This window comes from Fragaria vesca, linkage group LG5 (genome assembly GCF_000184155.1).
Source record: "Fragaria vesca subsp. vesca linkage group LG5, FraVesHawaii_1.0, whole genome shotgun sequence".
NCBI lineage: Eukaryota > Viridiplantae > Streptophyta > Magnoliopsida > Rosales > Rosaceae > Fragaria > Fragaria vesca.
The window spans coordinates 20,835,592-20,846,794 of record NC_020495.1 but is presented as its reverse complement, the minus strand read 5'-3'; the positions used below and the strand labels follow the sequence as shown (position 1 = coordinate 20,846,794).

At 37.1% G+C, this 11,203-nt stretch overlaps 1 protein-coding gene across 1 annotated transcript; it reads right to left on the bottom strand.

Moving 5' to 3' along the window:
- Positions 1-1,443: 1,443 nt before the first annotated feature.
- Positions 1,444-2,902, bottom strand: LOC101298132 (inositol hexakisphosphate and diphosphoinositol-pentakisphosphate kinase 1-like). Its single transcript, XM_004300160.1, has 2 exons — positions 2,363-2,902; positions 1,444-1,924 (listed from the first exon to the last, which is right to left on the bottom strand). Exons 1-2 carry the CDS (start codon positions 2,414-2,416, stop codon positions 1,757-1,759), a joined length of 222 nt encoding a protein of 73 aa, XP_004300208.1. The 5' UTR covers positions 2,417-2,902; the 3' UTR covers positions 1,444-1,756.
- Between the last annotated feature and the right edge of the window lie 8,301 nt (positions 2,903-11,203).

The following is an 11,203-nucleotide window of genomic DNA, read 5'->3' as shown; positions in this document are numbered from 1 at the left end:
CTTTCGTCTTTAAATGCTCAGTCTGCAAAGTGCTTCTCCCCTAGGCCTTTCGGTTCGACGAGTGTAGGAGACGAGTCATATTTTCTACCCCATCTAGTTTTCTCTTGTAGGTTACCGGACTAACCTACTTGTCTATTTTCTCGTTTCCTTCTATTAGTTACTCTGATAACCATGGGATATTGTATTAATTTATGGGAAAGTGTGTTAAAAGTTTATAACTTAATTTAGGAGTGATTTGAAAGATTCATTGGGTATTGGTGTCACTATGCCAAAAACATCATCAAACGACAGTTAAACACCGTCCTCTGACCAAAAATTATATGTCGTCTGATAAGCTATCAGACAACGGTGTTTCACTGCCGTGTGAATGTTAGTCAGACAACAGATAATAAGTCGTCTAAAATTTGACAAGTCTAGAAGGTTTCCAAACTTTATGTTGTCTGCATAAAAGACCAACATTTAATGTCGAGTGAAAGAAGAAAAAATGAAGGATTTGTCGAAATATATATAATATGATACAATCTTACACTGCATATAATCGTCGACCTACATAACCTACAATGACAAATACATTCACCTGATGTGGTTAGATGATGTTTCTAACGACAATTTAATGTCTTCTGATGTTTGTAAAATTTAGAAAATTATTACTCTATGTCGTCTAAATAGAAAACCAACTACTTTTATATGTCGTCTGATGAGACACTTATGTCGCCTAATAATTTGTTTAACTTCACTTTTATGTTGTTGGGTAAGATGATTTATGTCATTTAATTGTCCATTGGACTTCATAATTTTGTTGCTTGTTAGAAGAGCATATGTCGTTTAATCAACTATTGAACTACACATTCTTGTTGCTTGATAATCGCACTTATGTCGTTTGATTGCCAATTGAACTTAGATATAACAAGAAAAGTAACTCTTCATTAAATGTCAATAATCTATTTCAATTACAAAATCAATTGAAGTGTAAGATTAAAAGTATATAATAACAATACATATTACTCCTAATCTACATATAGAACTACTACTACATTCTCATTTCTCCTTTACCATGAGCGCAAAGTTCTCGAAACTACAACAAGATCATGTACATCCTCCAATATTTTCCCTACTATGTGCAGCCAAAAACAAACCTTACTGCATTGAGAAATTGTAAATAGAATAACTACAACGTTGTTAAATCAATCACAATAGAGATTAAAAAATGGATATTGAATTATTTACAAGCTTCAGCACTCAGTAGCTAAAAATGCCAAGTGCAAACATATGTGTGTGCATAGTATATCACCACATGTGTATGCATATATGTATGTATATATATATAGCTATAGAGTATATAACAATCAATTGTGAGAATACTAGAAGCAATTAATTACTACTAAGATCAAAATTAAATGTGTTCACAGGAGTCACTAGTCATCAACTTATCATCCAATTAAACAAGACATCAATGCACTAACGAGTTCGTAATACCTTAATTCCCTAACAAGAGACTCTGAAACAATTGTCGCCTCTAGAGCCTCAACTGCAGTTGTGGCAGCAAGTGCCTTTTTTTTGAAATAGGTGTCATCAATAATGTAAGAAATGAGAGACTATAACTTCTATAAATGATACTAATCTATATTCCTTTACCACTTGTTCTATTACCATGCAGTTATAGCATCCGGAAAGAAAAAAAGGTAGGGATGCAAAATAGTAATGGAAGTGCATTTGATCTTTTCTATGAGAAGTTTTCTATTTAAAACCATTAACCTCATTGTCTTATTAGCTTCAATAAGAAATGAAAGATCTCAGATGCAAACCCAAATTGTACAACCTTGACATCTGTTCCTCCAGTCGGCATGAATTCCTCATATATATAAGAGCCTTCTCGTCTCACTCTTCTAACCTCTGGATGGAACTCACTTGATCGGTTACCAACCTAATCAGACAACGAAAACATTTAAGGATAGATATAGACTAGAACTCGTAAACACAATATCAAACTAATTATGGATTATCTGCAAGTTGAAATGCTATTATTACGCAACAGATGATTGAACACTGTAGTCCTCATATTTTACTTGACAGCCATATATGACTTATAAATGGTAACATTGACCTATATATACATGCTAAATATCAGTTTTTCCAGTTCAATTGCCAAGAGTAACCGCAAATACATTTGACCACAAAGTGAGTAAGTTTGGTTTCGGAAGAAAGATGCAAATAAAGTAAGCAAATCTAGACAGGCTACAACCAAAACTCTTGTAGATTATTAAGTTTGCTTCAAGTACTTTCTGTTTCACACATATGCACAGGCATACAAACATAAACTCTCTTTTACAGCTATATCCTGCAATAAGCAGTTACAACAAACCTTCCTAAACAGCTCCTTCATTCCTCCACCTGCCGAGCTAGGGTAATATATCATTATACTGTGATCATCCCCTTCATACAAGTAAACACAGGTGTCAGGATCTCTGATTTGAAAAGCAACATATGAAAATTGACTAGAAGCTTGAACAGAGTCGAATTGAGAAGTTGCAGAGAACAATGTAACTCTAATATATATACTTGTGCACCAAAATAAATGACTATCAGATTGGACACAATAACTTATTTATCAGCAGAAGTAAAAAGCTTGAATCTTATATCATAAATTATTGACAGTTGACATGATACAACTATTGACATATTCGATTTCAATGTACAATTAACGATGCTTTCACCTTGAATCTTATATCATAAATTATTTTCCCCAATGAATGTCCACTCCCCTTTCATATATTGACCAACTTCATTGCTTCACCCTCTAAATGTTTCTTTGCCAAAGTGTCATTTAACCCCACAATCAATTATGAGCAGTAATACAACTTGAATAGAATCTATTCTATACAGTACAAATCACAAATGAAATACGAAAAAGAATCACAATTTCAATGACATCAAGTCTATAAAGGGAGGAGGACTCAAGTCTGAAATTTGGTCTTCTTATTTTCCTGCCAAGAATCCCAAGTCAATATTAATAGTAACACACGTTGTATTACAAATCCGTGCTTGAAGTATTATAGTAAAACTGAATTTGAAGTGATACTTACAATATACAATTAATAGATGATTCAAGCTGCAAAATTCACAAGTTCTGCAAATAGAATACAAAAATTAGAGAAATCAATGTAAATGGAGGAAGAGATGGAAAACGGAATACCTCTCCCCCAATCCAGAAAATTAGGGTTTTTGAATCTACTCAGGTCGAGTCTACATTGACGAGCTTATGGCTGAGGGAGGCGAGATAGGCTGAAGCTCGGATCAGAAGGTGTAGAAGGGAACGTAGGTTTGGAGGTCGGAGACGGAGAAGAGGTCGATGTTGGCGGTGGGGAGTGCGTCGGAAAGGGAGAGACAATAGAGTTGAGAAGAGATTATTGGGAAGAGAGGGAAGAGAGACAATAGATTTGAGATCGAGGTTCTTGAGAGAGAGTGAGAGCGGCAGAGAGGAAGACATTTTTGGGTGCTAGGTTTCACTAGTATCTTATTTATACTTTTGTAGGTGGAATGTCAATTTTGCCCTAACCCTAACCACTAAACATTTTTTTTCATATTATAATTTTCTGTTAATTAATATTTTTACTTTTTAAAGTGTTTTTATCATTGCATCATGCTACATATATGTGTAGTCTAAGTTTAATAAGAATGATCAATTTACCGTTGACCGCGTCGACCAAGACCAAATGATTATCGAAAATGTCTAAGTTTTGTACGATAGCTATGTTTCACTATCGTGATCATATCCAATACTCAAAATTTAATTTTTTGAATTTTAGTCTAAACATATATCTTTATAAGCCAAATGTATGGACAAAATCTAATTTGTAAAATCTGACCGTACGATGTGATCAACGTAGTTAAATATGGATACGATAGAAATTTTACCCATTTTTGATAACGTTTGGGTCTCGATCACATGGGTCAACTTTATTTACGCCTATACTTCCTTATGATTCTCTATGGGGAACTATACTATCGATTTGTAAAATAACCGAATTTTCACATGGATTAGTTTCGCCAATATCAAAGGAGAGTTTGAGTTTTGATGAATCGAATGTATAAGTTTTGGGCGGAGTAGATAAGAACGTTTTCATTTTGATAATTGTGTTGACTTTTTCAAGTATTAATCAGACAACATATATATGTAGTCTGACTTTGTTGAAGAATGATCGAACTAACGTTGACTGCATCGACCGAGACTCGAACATTATTGAAAATGTCTAAATTTTGTACCATGGCTAGGTTTCGCTATCATGATAATATCTAATACTCAAACTTGAATTTAACTTTAGTCATTTCAATCATGACGTGCCTACTAATGTGCTATAAGACGTTTACTACGTTATACCTAAACATGTATCTTTATAAGCCAACTATATGAAAGAAATCTAATTTGCAAAGTTTGACCGTACGATGTGATCACATAAGTAAAATATGGATACTGTAGAAAACTTACCAATTTTCGATAAAATTTGGGTCTCGATCGTATGAGTCAATTTTATTTACGTTTAAATTTTTCTTTGGGGACCTATATAATAGGTTTATAAACGTGTCTAAATTTCTCATGGATTAGTTTCGCGGGCACTTAATGAGATTTCAAGCATTCACGAATCAAAAAAATAAGTTCGGCCAGAGGAGATAAGAGCGTTTCCGTATAGATAATAGACATATCGTTTGTTGACCAATTTCAGACCTCTTACTACCACATATTTATGTGGCGCCATAATTCGTTAAGAGTGGGAAAATTTCGAATTCGCAAAGATTGGGAAAATTGCTTCCGCGCGCAATTGAAAATTTAAGGTTCTTTTTGGACGACATAAATATGTCGTCTCATAAGTAAAACTCTGCACAGGGAAACTTGAATTGAAAATTTCAGTTTCTTTCAAACGACATATATTTGTCGTCTCCAGAAGTACAATAAAAGAGCTGAAAACCGGATTTGGACAGCCTTTCTCAGACAACAAATATATGAGGTCTCAATTTTCAGCAAAAAGTGAGAATTTTTAAGTTCGAATTGAAAATTTCAGTTTCTTTCAGACGACATATATTTGTCGTCTCCAAAAATACATTAAAAGAGCTAGCTGAAAACTGGATTTGGATAGCCTTTCTCAGACAACATATATATGATGTCTCAATTTTCAGCAAAAAGTGAGTATTTCTAAGTTCAAATTGAAAATTTCAGTTTCTTTCAGACAACATATATTTGTCGTCTCCAGAAGTACATTAAAAGAGCTGAAAACCCGATTTTGACAGCCTTCCTCACACAACATATATATGAGGTCTTAATTTTAAGCTAAAAACCTCATTTCAGCTCAATTTTCAGACGACATATAGTTGACGTCTCCAGAAGTACATTAAAAGAGCTGAAAACTATATTTGGACAGCCTTTCTCACACAACATATATATGATGTCTCAATTTTCACCTAAAAGTGAGAATTTCTGGGTTTGTTGACACCACACCTATATGTCGTATGATTTTTACAAACCTAGAAAAAATGAACTAACCTCTAAAAGTATTGAAGTAGGATGTCATTGAGACGACTTTTACATTTTATATGTCGTCTAAAAAACCACAAAAACCATCAGACGACACTTGTTTCAAATGTTGTTTTACATGTCGTGCATCTTGTGTCGTCTGATGATGTTATTGGCATAGTGTGTTATGAGAAGTTAAATTATGAAATTAATTTGTGTTATTATTTTTGGGATGTGGTGGTTGTTTATTTGGGAGAGCGGGTGGCTCCAGGAGATGTTGAATAATTTGGTATAAAAGTGTGTTGGGAGTTGATTGTTTTCAGGTAAGGTTGCCCATTTTCAAAAGAGGTTATGCCAAAATATTAGTAGAATTTCCCTTGAAGTAGGTCCCGTAAGGTTTATCCCCCCTTGAAATCCGGGGTGGGTCTTGACACCAAAATTCAACAATTATATCCAATTTTAATACTCATAACCCAACTGTATGCAGTAACCAAAACTCAATTTATTCAAACTAAGATTTAATCATACCACATAATCATAACCTAAATCTTATACCAAAACTCAATTTATACCTTGTACTTGTCCCAACTGTATACAGTAACCAAAATACAATTTATACCATGTACTTGTCCAGATTAAAATGCGTACAAAGCCACTCCCATTCATCCCACATGTGCAAAAGCTTTTCCGGAATCACGTCTCTCCCCCCGAGCTTGTGAATCTCTGACAAGTCGTGCTTCCATTCACGGAATACACTTGCCGCCCTTTTATTGATCCATTTAATCGCTTTTATATCATTAAAATCAATGATTAAAAAACACTGCAAGACATAGAAAACAAGTTAAAATAAAGTTGCAATAATGCAGGGAAATCAAAATACTAAAAAAAAGAACTGAAAGTTATCTTAACTTACAGTGAGACCGTAAAAAAGCTTCTTCCTCTCTCCGACTTGTATGTCTAAATCATACCACAAGTCTTTCTCCATTGCCACTTTTTTTCGTATGATGCTTCCAATACTATTCACAAATATGCTGCATACATCAGAATTACAAGGTCCATCAATAACGTCCCAATCAAAGTCCAAGTCGATCTTCTTCCCTGTGCTTTTCACAATATCAGACACCTTTGCATTGTTCACCACACCCCGGTTACCTTTCAGGGAAGGTCTTCCGTTTTTCTTCGGTTTACAGCGAGCACTGACAACCTTGGGTGCACCCTCAAACGGTGTTTTCTGCTACTTGGGTCTGTGGCTCGTCATCTTCGGTTAAAGGGGGAGCCGAATCAGCAAAGGATCTTGTCAGCGTCATCGTCAGAGTGGCTTGGGAGGATCCTGCAGTAGAGGAGCCGTATTGTTGCACACACTCCAATTGCAAACGCTCCTCTGCCTCCTCCCGAGCTTTCCTTTTCCCGAGGGGGGCTGGCATCTAGGTGGTTAGAGAAGGATGTGGCTGGGTTTTGTGAGCAGTGGAGGAGGTAGAGGTGAGATAACTAGGGATTCCGAGGGCTAGGGATTTCGATCAAGAGGAAGGTATCTGGGTTTTAGGAGGGAGTTTAGGGGACAGATTTTGGGATTTTTATCGGTGATGGTGGCTTAGAGATTGGGTGCGAGACTTAGGGATTTCCATTGGTGGAGGTGGCTGAGATTTTGTGAAGTGGGATTTAGGGATTTCGATCAGTAGGAAGGGATTTGGGCAAGAGGAGGAAGAGGGAGTTTGGGATTTGGAACGGTAAGGAGGAAGAGGGAGTTTGGGATCGATTGAGCAATCTTAGGGTTCTCAATCAGTGATGCTCAAAACAATATATAGTAACAATTGACCGACGAATACCTTTATATCTTTCGTCGCTTAGGTAAGTTCAAATTTGGGCCAAAATTTTGGGGAGAAAAGCAACCCGCCAAATATTTGGGTCAAAGCGACGATATGTTTCTTTTTCGTCGCCTTAGTGGCTTAAATTTTTGAATTTCCGCCAAAGAATATACGTTTTAAAGCAACGAAAATGACAAAATTTGTCGCTTAGGTTGGAAAATCATTTATATTTCACTTTTTGCTAATTAATACTCATAAAATGTTAGTAAAGTATAAAACTAAATCAATTGGAAATTAGCTAGTACGTACATATCACAACTAATAGAATAAATTCATGACATAATTAAATCGAAAATTTGATGTTTTAACACATTTTGAGTTTTCAATCGCTATCATCGTAGTCCCCGTCTTCTAAATCATCATCACTCACTTCATGTTTCCGAAAGGATTAAGCCTGTATGTTGAGAGTTCGAGCCTTACATTTCGAACGTCTGTACCGAAATCAGGAAATGATAAGTCAAAGGATTTCCATGCTTCCCCATCTATGGGGTGTATCAGCGCATCGTCATCTTCCCTCGGAATACCGTGCCATCTCATATCCTCAGCAGTTTTTCCACACATGTAGAGACGTTGCAGCCTAGAAGTCAACGGGAAATAACGAAACACCTTCACATGAATCCTTTTCCCTTTAGGGGAAAGAGTATCTTCCCACCTCGACGCATTGCACTTAGGACATTTAAATGTGTCTTTGTAATCTCCGTAAAACATAATACAATTATTCTTACAAGCTTCAATTTTCCAAAATTGTAAAGCAAATGGAGTAGCTAATGATGCACTCTTTGCAAAATGGTGTTTGTTAGAATGCATAAATTTTATAGACATGTCTAATGTTAATTTAGGGTGTTCTTACAATATGGGGTTTAGGCACAATGTCCCTCCTTGTATTCTAAGGTTTCATTAATGGTTATAGTGTGGTCCCTAGAGGCGTTTTGGGGGACGATTATTTCGGAGAGTTATTTGTAGGAGAAAAATATGACCACGGTAAAAATGGTAAATTTTAGCTAATAAAAGGTAATTTTTATTAGGGTATTAATTTGGGGTGTAAATTTTTGGTGGAGTTGGGCATAGTTATAAGGTTGGACCGGTTGGGTGAGGCCCAAACCCATTTCCCTCTCTTTCTTTTCTTTCTCTTTTCTTCTCCTCTTCCTCCCGAGCCTCCCCCGAGCTCCCTCTCCTCGGAGAACTTCCGGCAATCCGCCTGCCGCCGTCCGGTCACCGTTCGCCACCGCTCTGGTCCCAAACTGTCAACTTTCGACCCAGCTATCTCCCTGGACCGGTGATAGCCGCCCTAGCGCCACCGTGAAGGAGTACTCTCCCCCGAAAGGGCCGACTGCCATGGTGCTTCACTCACCGGTGCTCCCTCCTCCGGCCACCAAAGCCGGTGATCCTTGGCTCATTTTGTAGCCCTCCTCCTATGCAGCAACCCCTCCAAATGTCTCACTCCCTCTTGAGCTAGGTAAGGAAAAATTCAAAGTTGAAATCCTAGGGCTCTTTAGGTGTTTGTGTTCAATTGCCCTAACTAGGCTTGGATTTGTGTTTGTGCTAGTTAGGAAAGTTGGAGAGGGAGTGGAGAGGAAGCTTCTGTTAAAATTTGGTAGGAATTGGAGGTTACCAGAATCGGCCTTTGGCCGCCGCTACTGGCGGGGCTGGCGCCGCCGCCGCCGCCGGTTGGGAGATTTTAATGTTTTTAAATTTGGAATATTAAGGGGAGTTTATTGAAGTGAATTATGGAATTTTTGGATGAGTTTTGAATAGGTTTATGAATTTCCGAAGTTTGGTATTTTTGGCGGTTGAATAATGTAGAATCCGGCCGTAGGATTTAAGTCATTAATCTGTAGAAGGTTGAATTAAGGCTGCCGGTATGTTCGGTGAAGTTTGAGCCATATTGAGTTAGGAATGGCGAAGTTGGGCAATGATGAGTGTGTGGGAGGCTCACGTTTAATTTTGCCCATTGTGTTTAATTATTGGATTTTTAGTGGGAAATTAATTGTATATTTGGTTTAAGACGAGAGGAGGCCCGAGCAGAAGAAGCCTCGGAGCGTCATCAGGCTTAGGCCTACTTTGTGAGTGGACCTTTGTTTTAATTGAAAAACATGCGATGAATTATCTTGTTGATCATTTATTTATTTTCCTGGGATTTATTTCTTTCTCGGATATTTGGCAATTTTCCTCCTTTGGAGAGATCCCAAAAATGAGATTTTCGGTGGATATGTTTATGGATATTATGAGTATAGTATGTATATAAATGCTAGCTAGTCATACGTGTTTGGTTCGTCATAATGAGATAAAATGCCATTATCGCGTGACATGAGTGTTAGACACTAGCGTCATAGCCCTATATGAAAACTACTTTCTTTTCTGGTTTATTTAAGTTTTCATATAGAAAGTCCACACGTATATAAATACACCGTCCTCTTCAGTCATAATGAGGAAAAATACCATTATTGCGCAACGTGAGCGTTAGACGCCAGCGTTGTAGCCTTGTATGAATTTCTATTTTTCTAAATTGTTTCTAGGATTCATACAAAGAGTCTGACTAGTGTAAATACATACGAATATATGATTATATATAATTTAGCCTGAGAGGCTCCATTTTATTTGAGTTGGTGACTAGCAGGAGCTAGTCATGAAATTGCCAGTTTATGAGTTGAGCGCTTTTGAGCTGCTGCATGCAGTATATTTTCTTTGGAAATTAAAATGGGGAAGCATAAATATTTTTAATAATTTATTTTTGTCCACTCACTCTAACATTATTAAATGTTTTCCCCTGGACCCTTCGTTTTTAAATGCCCAGTATGCAGAGTACGGGTTGGACCTAGTAGGAGACGAGACATAGTCACCCGCATTTCCACCACTTTTCATCCGTAGGTTACCTGTTTAACCTACATGTGTTTTCTTGCTTCCGCTAATGTCTAGTAGCTCTGATTACTTGGGTTTAATGTAAATTATTTCGGTTGTGGGCGAAGGCTTGTTGACATTTTAGAATATTTGTCGGAGGATTTATGTTATCTTATTTGGATAATTCTGTTTTGATGTTTGAATGATGTTGTGTTGTTGTTATTGGTGGTGGTTGTGTTTGGGGAGCACGTAGGCTCCAGAAGTTAAGGTTGGATTGAGAATTATAGGAGTGTTTACAGGTTCCTTCAAGAAGGGTTGTCCATTTTCAAGGGAGGTCATGCCGAATTTTCGATAATATCTTCCTTGGAGGTGGTCCCCGCAGGATTTACTCCGGATTTTAGGGTAAAATTCGGGGTGGGTCTTGTCACCTCGTGTATATAAAGGGCGTCCCCTCTTATACTGCATTCAGCTCTTGTCCATTTTTTCTGCATGCCTATCATAATAGAAAAAAAAATATGCACATCGTTAGCAACAAATAAGCACATATATTCCCCCTCTTATACTGCATTCAATTCTTCTTCTTCACCTTATGCCTCACTACCAGGACAAGCATTTTAGCAGACGAAAAAGTTTCGTCGGCCTGTTAACTTAATTCGTCGGCTAAAATCTTAGCCGACGATGGATCGTCGGCTAAGATTTCGTCAGGAAAAGGTCGTCGGCGATGACTTTAGCCGACGAAAAAAGAAGACCTCGTCGGCTATAGTCCCACAGTTTAGCCGACGAAGAGCATGTCGTCGGTTTTTTTCCCAGACTTTAGCCGACGAAACAATAAGATATTCGTCGGCTAAAGTGTGTAATAAAAATTAAAAAATAACTATAGCCGACGAAATATAGTCTGTTTCGTCGGCTAAACCTTATAAAAAAAATTAAAATAAAAAAATTTAAAAATAACTATAGCCGACGAAATATAGTCTGTTTCATCGGCTAAACCTTA

Coding starts and splice junctions, on each gene's coding strand:
- LOC101298132 (XM_004300160.1), bottom strand. CDS start 2,416: ATGATATATTACCCTAGCTCGGCAGGTGGAGGAATGAAGGAGCTGTTT. Junction 1,925..2,362: donor TGAAGGAGCTGTTTAGGAAG/GTTTGTTGTAAC, acceptor TTGTCTGATTAG/GTTGGTAACCGATCAAGTGA.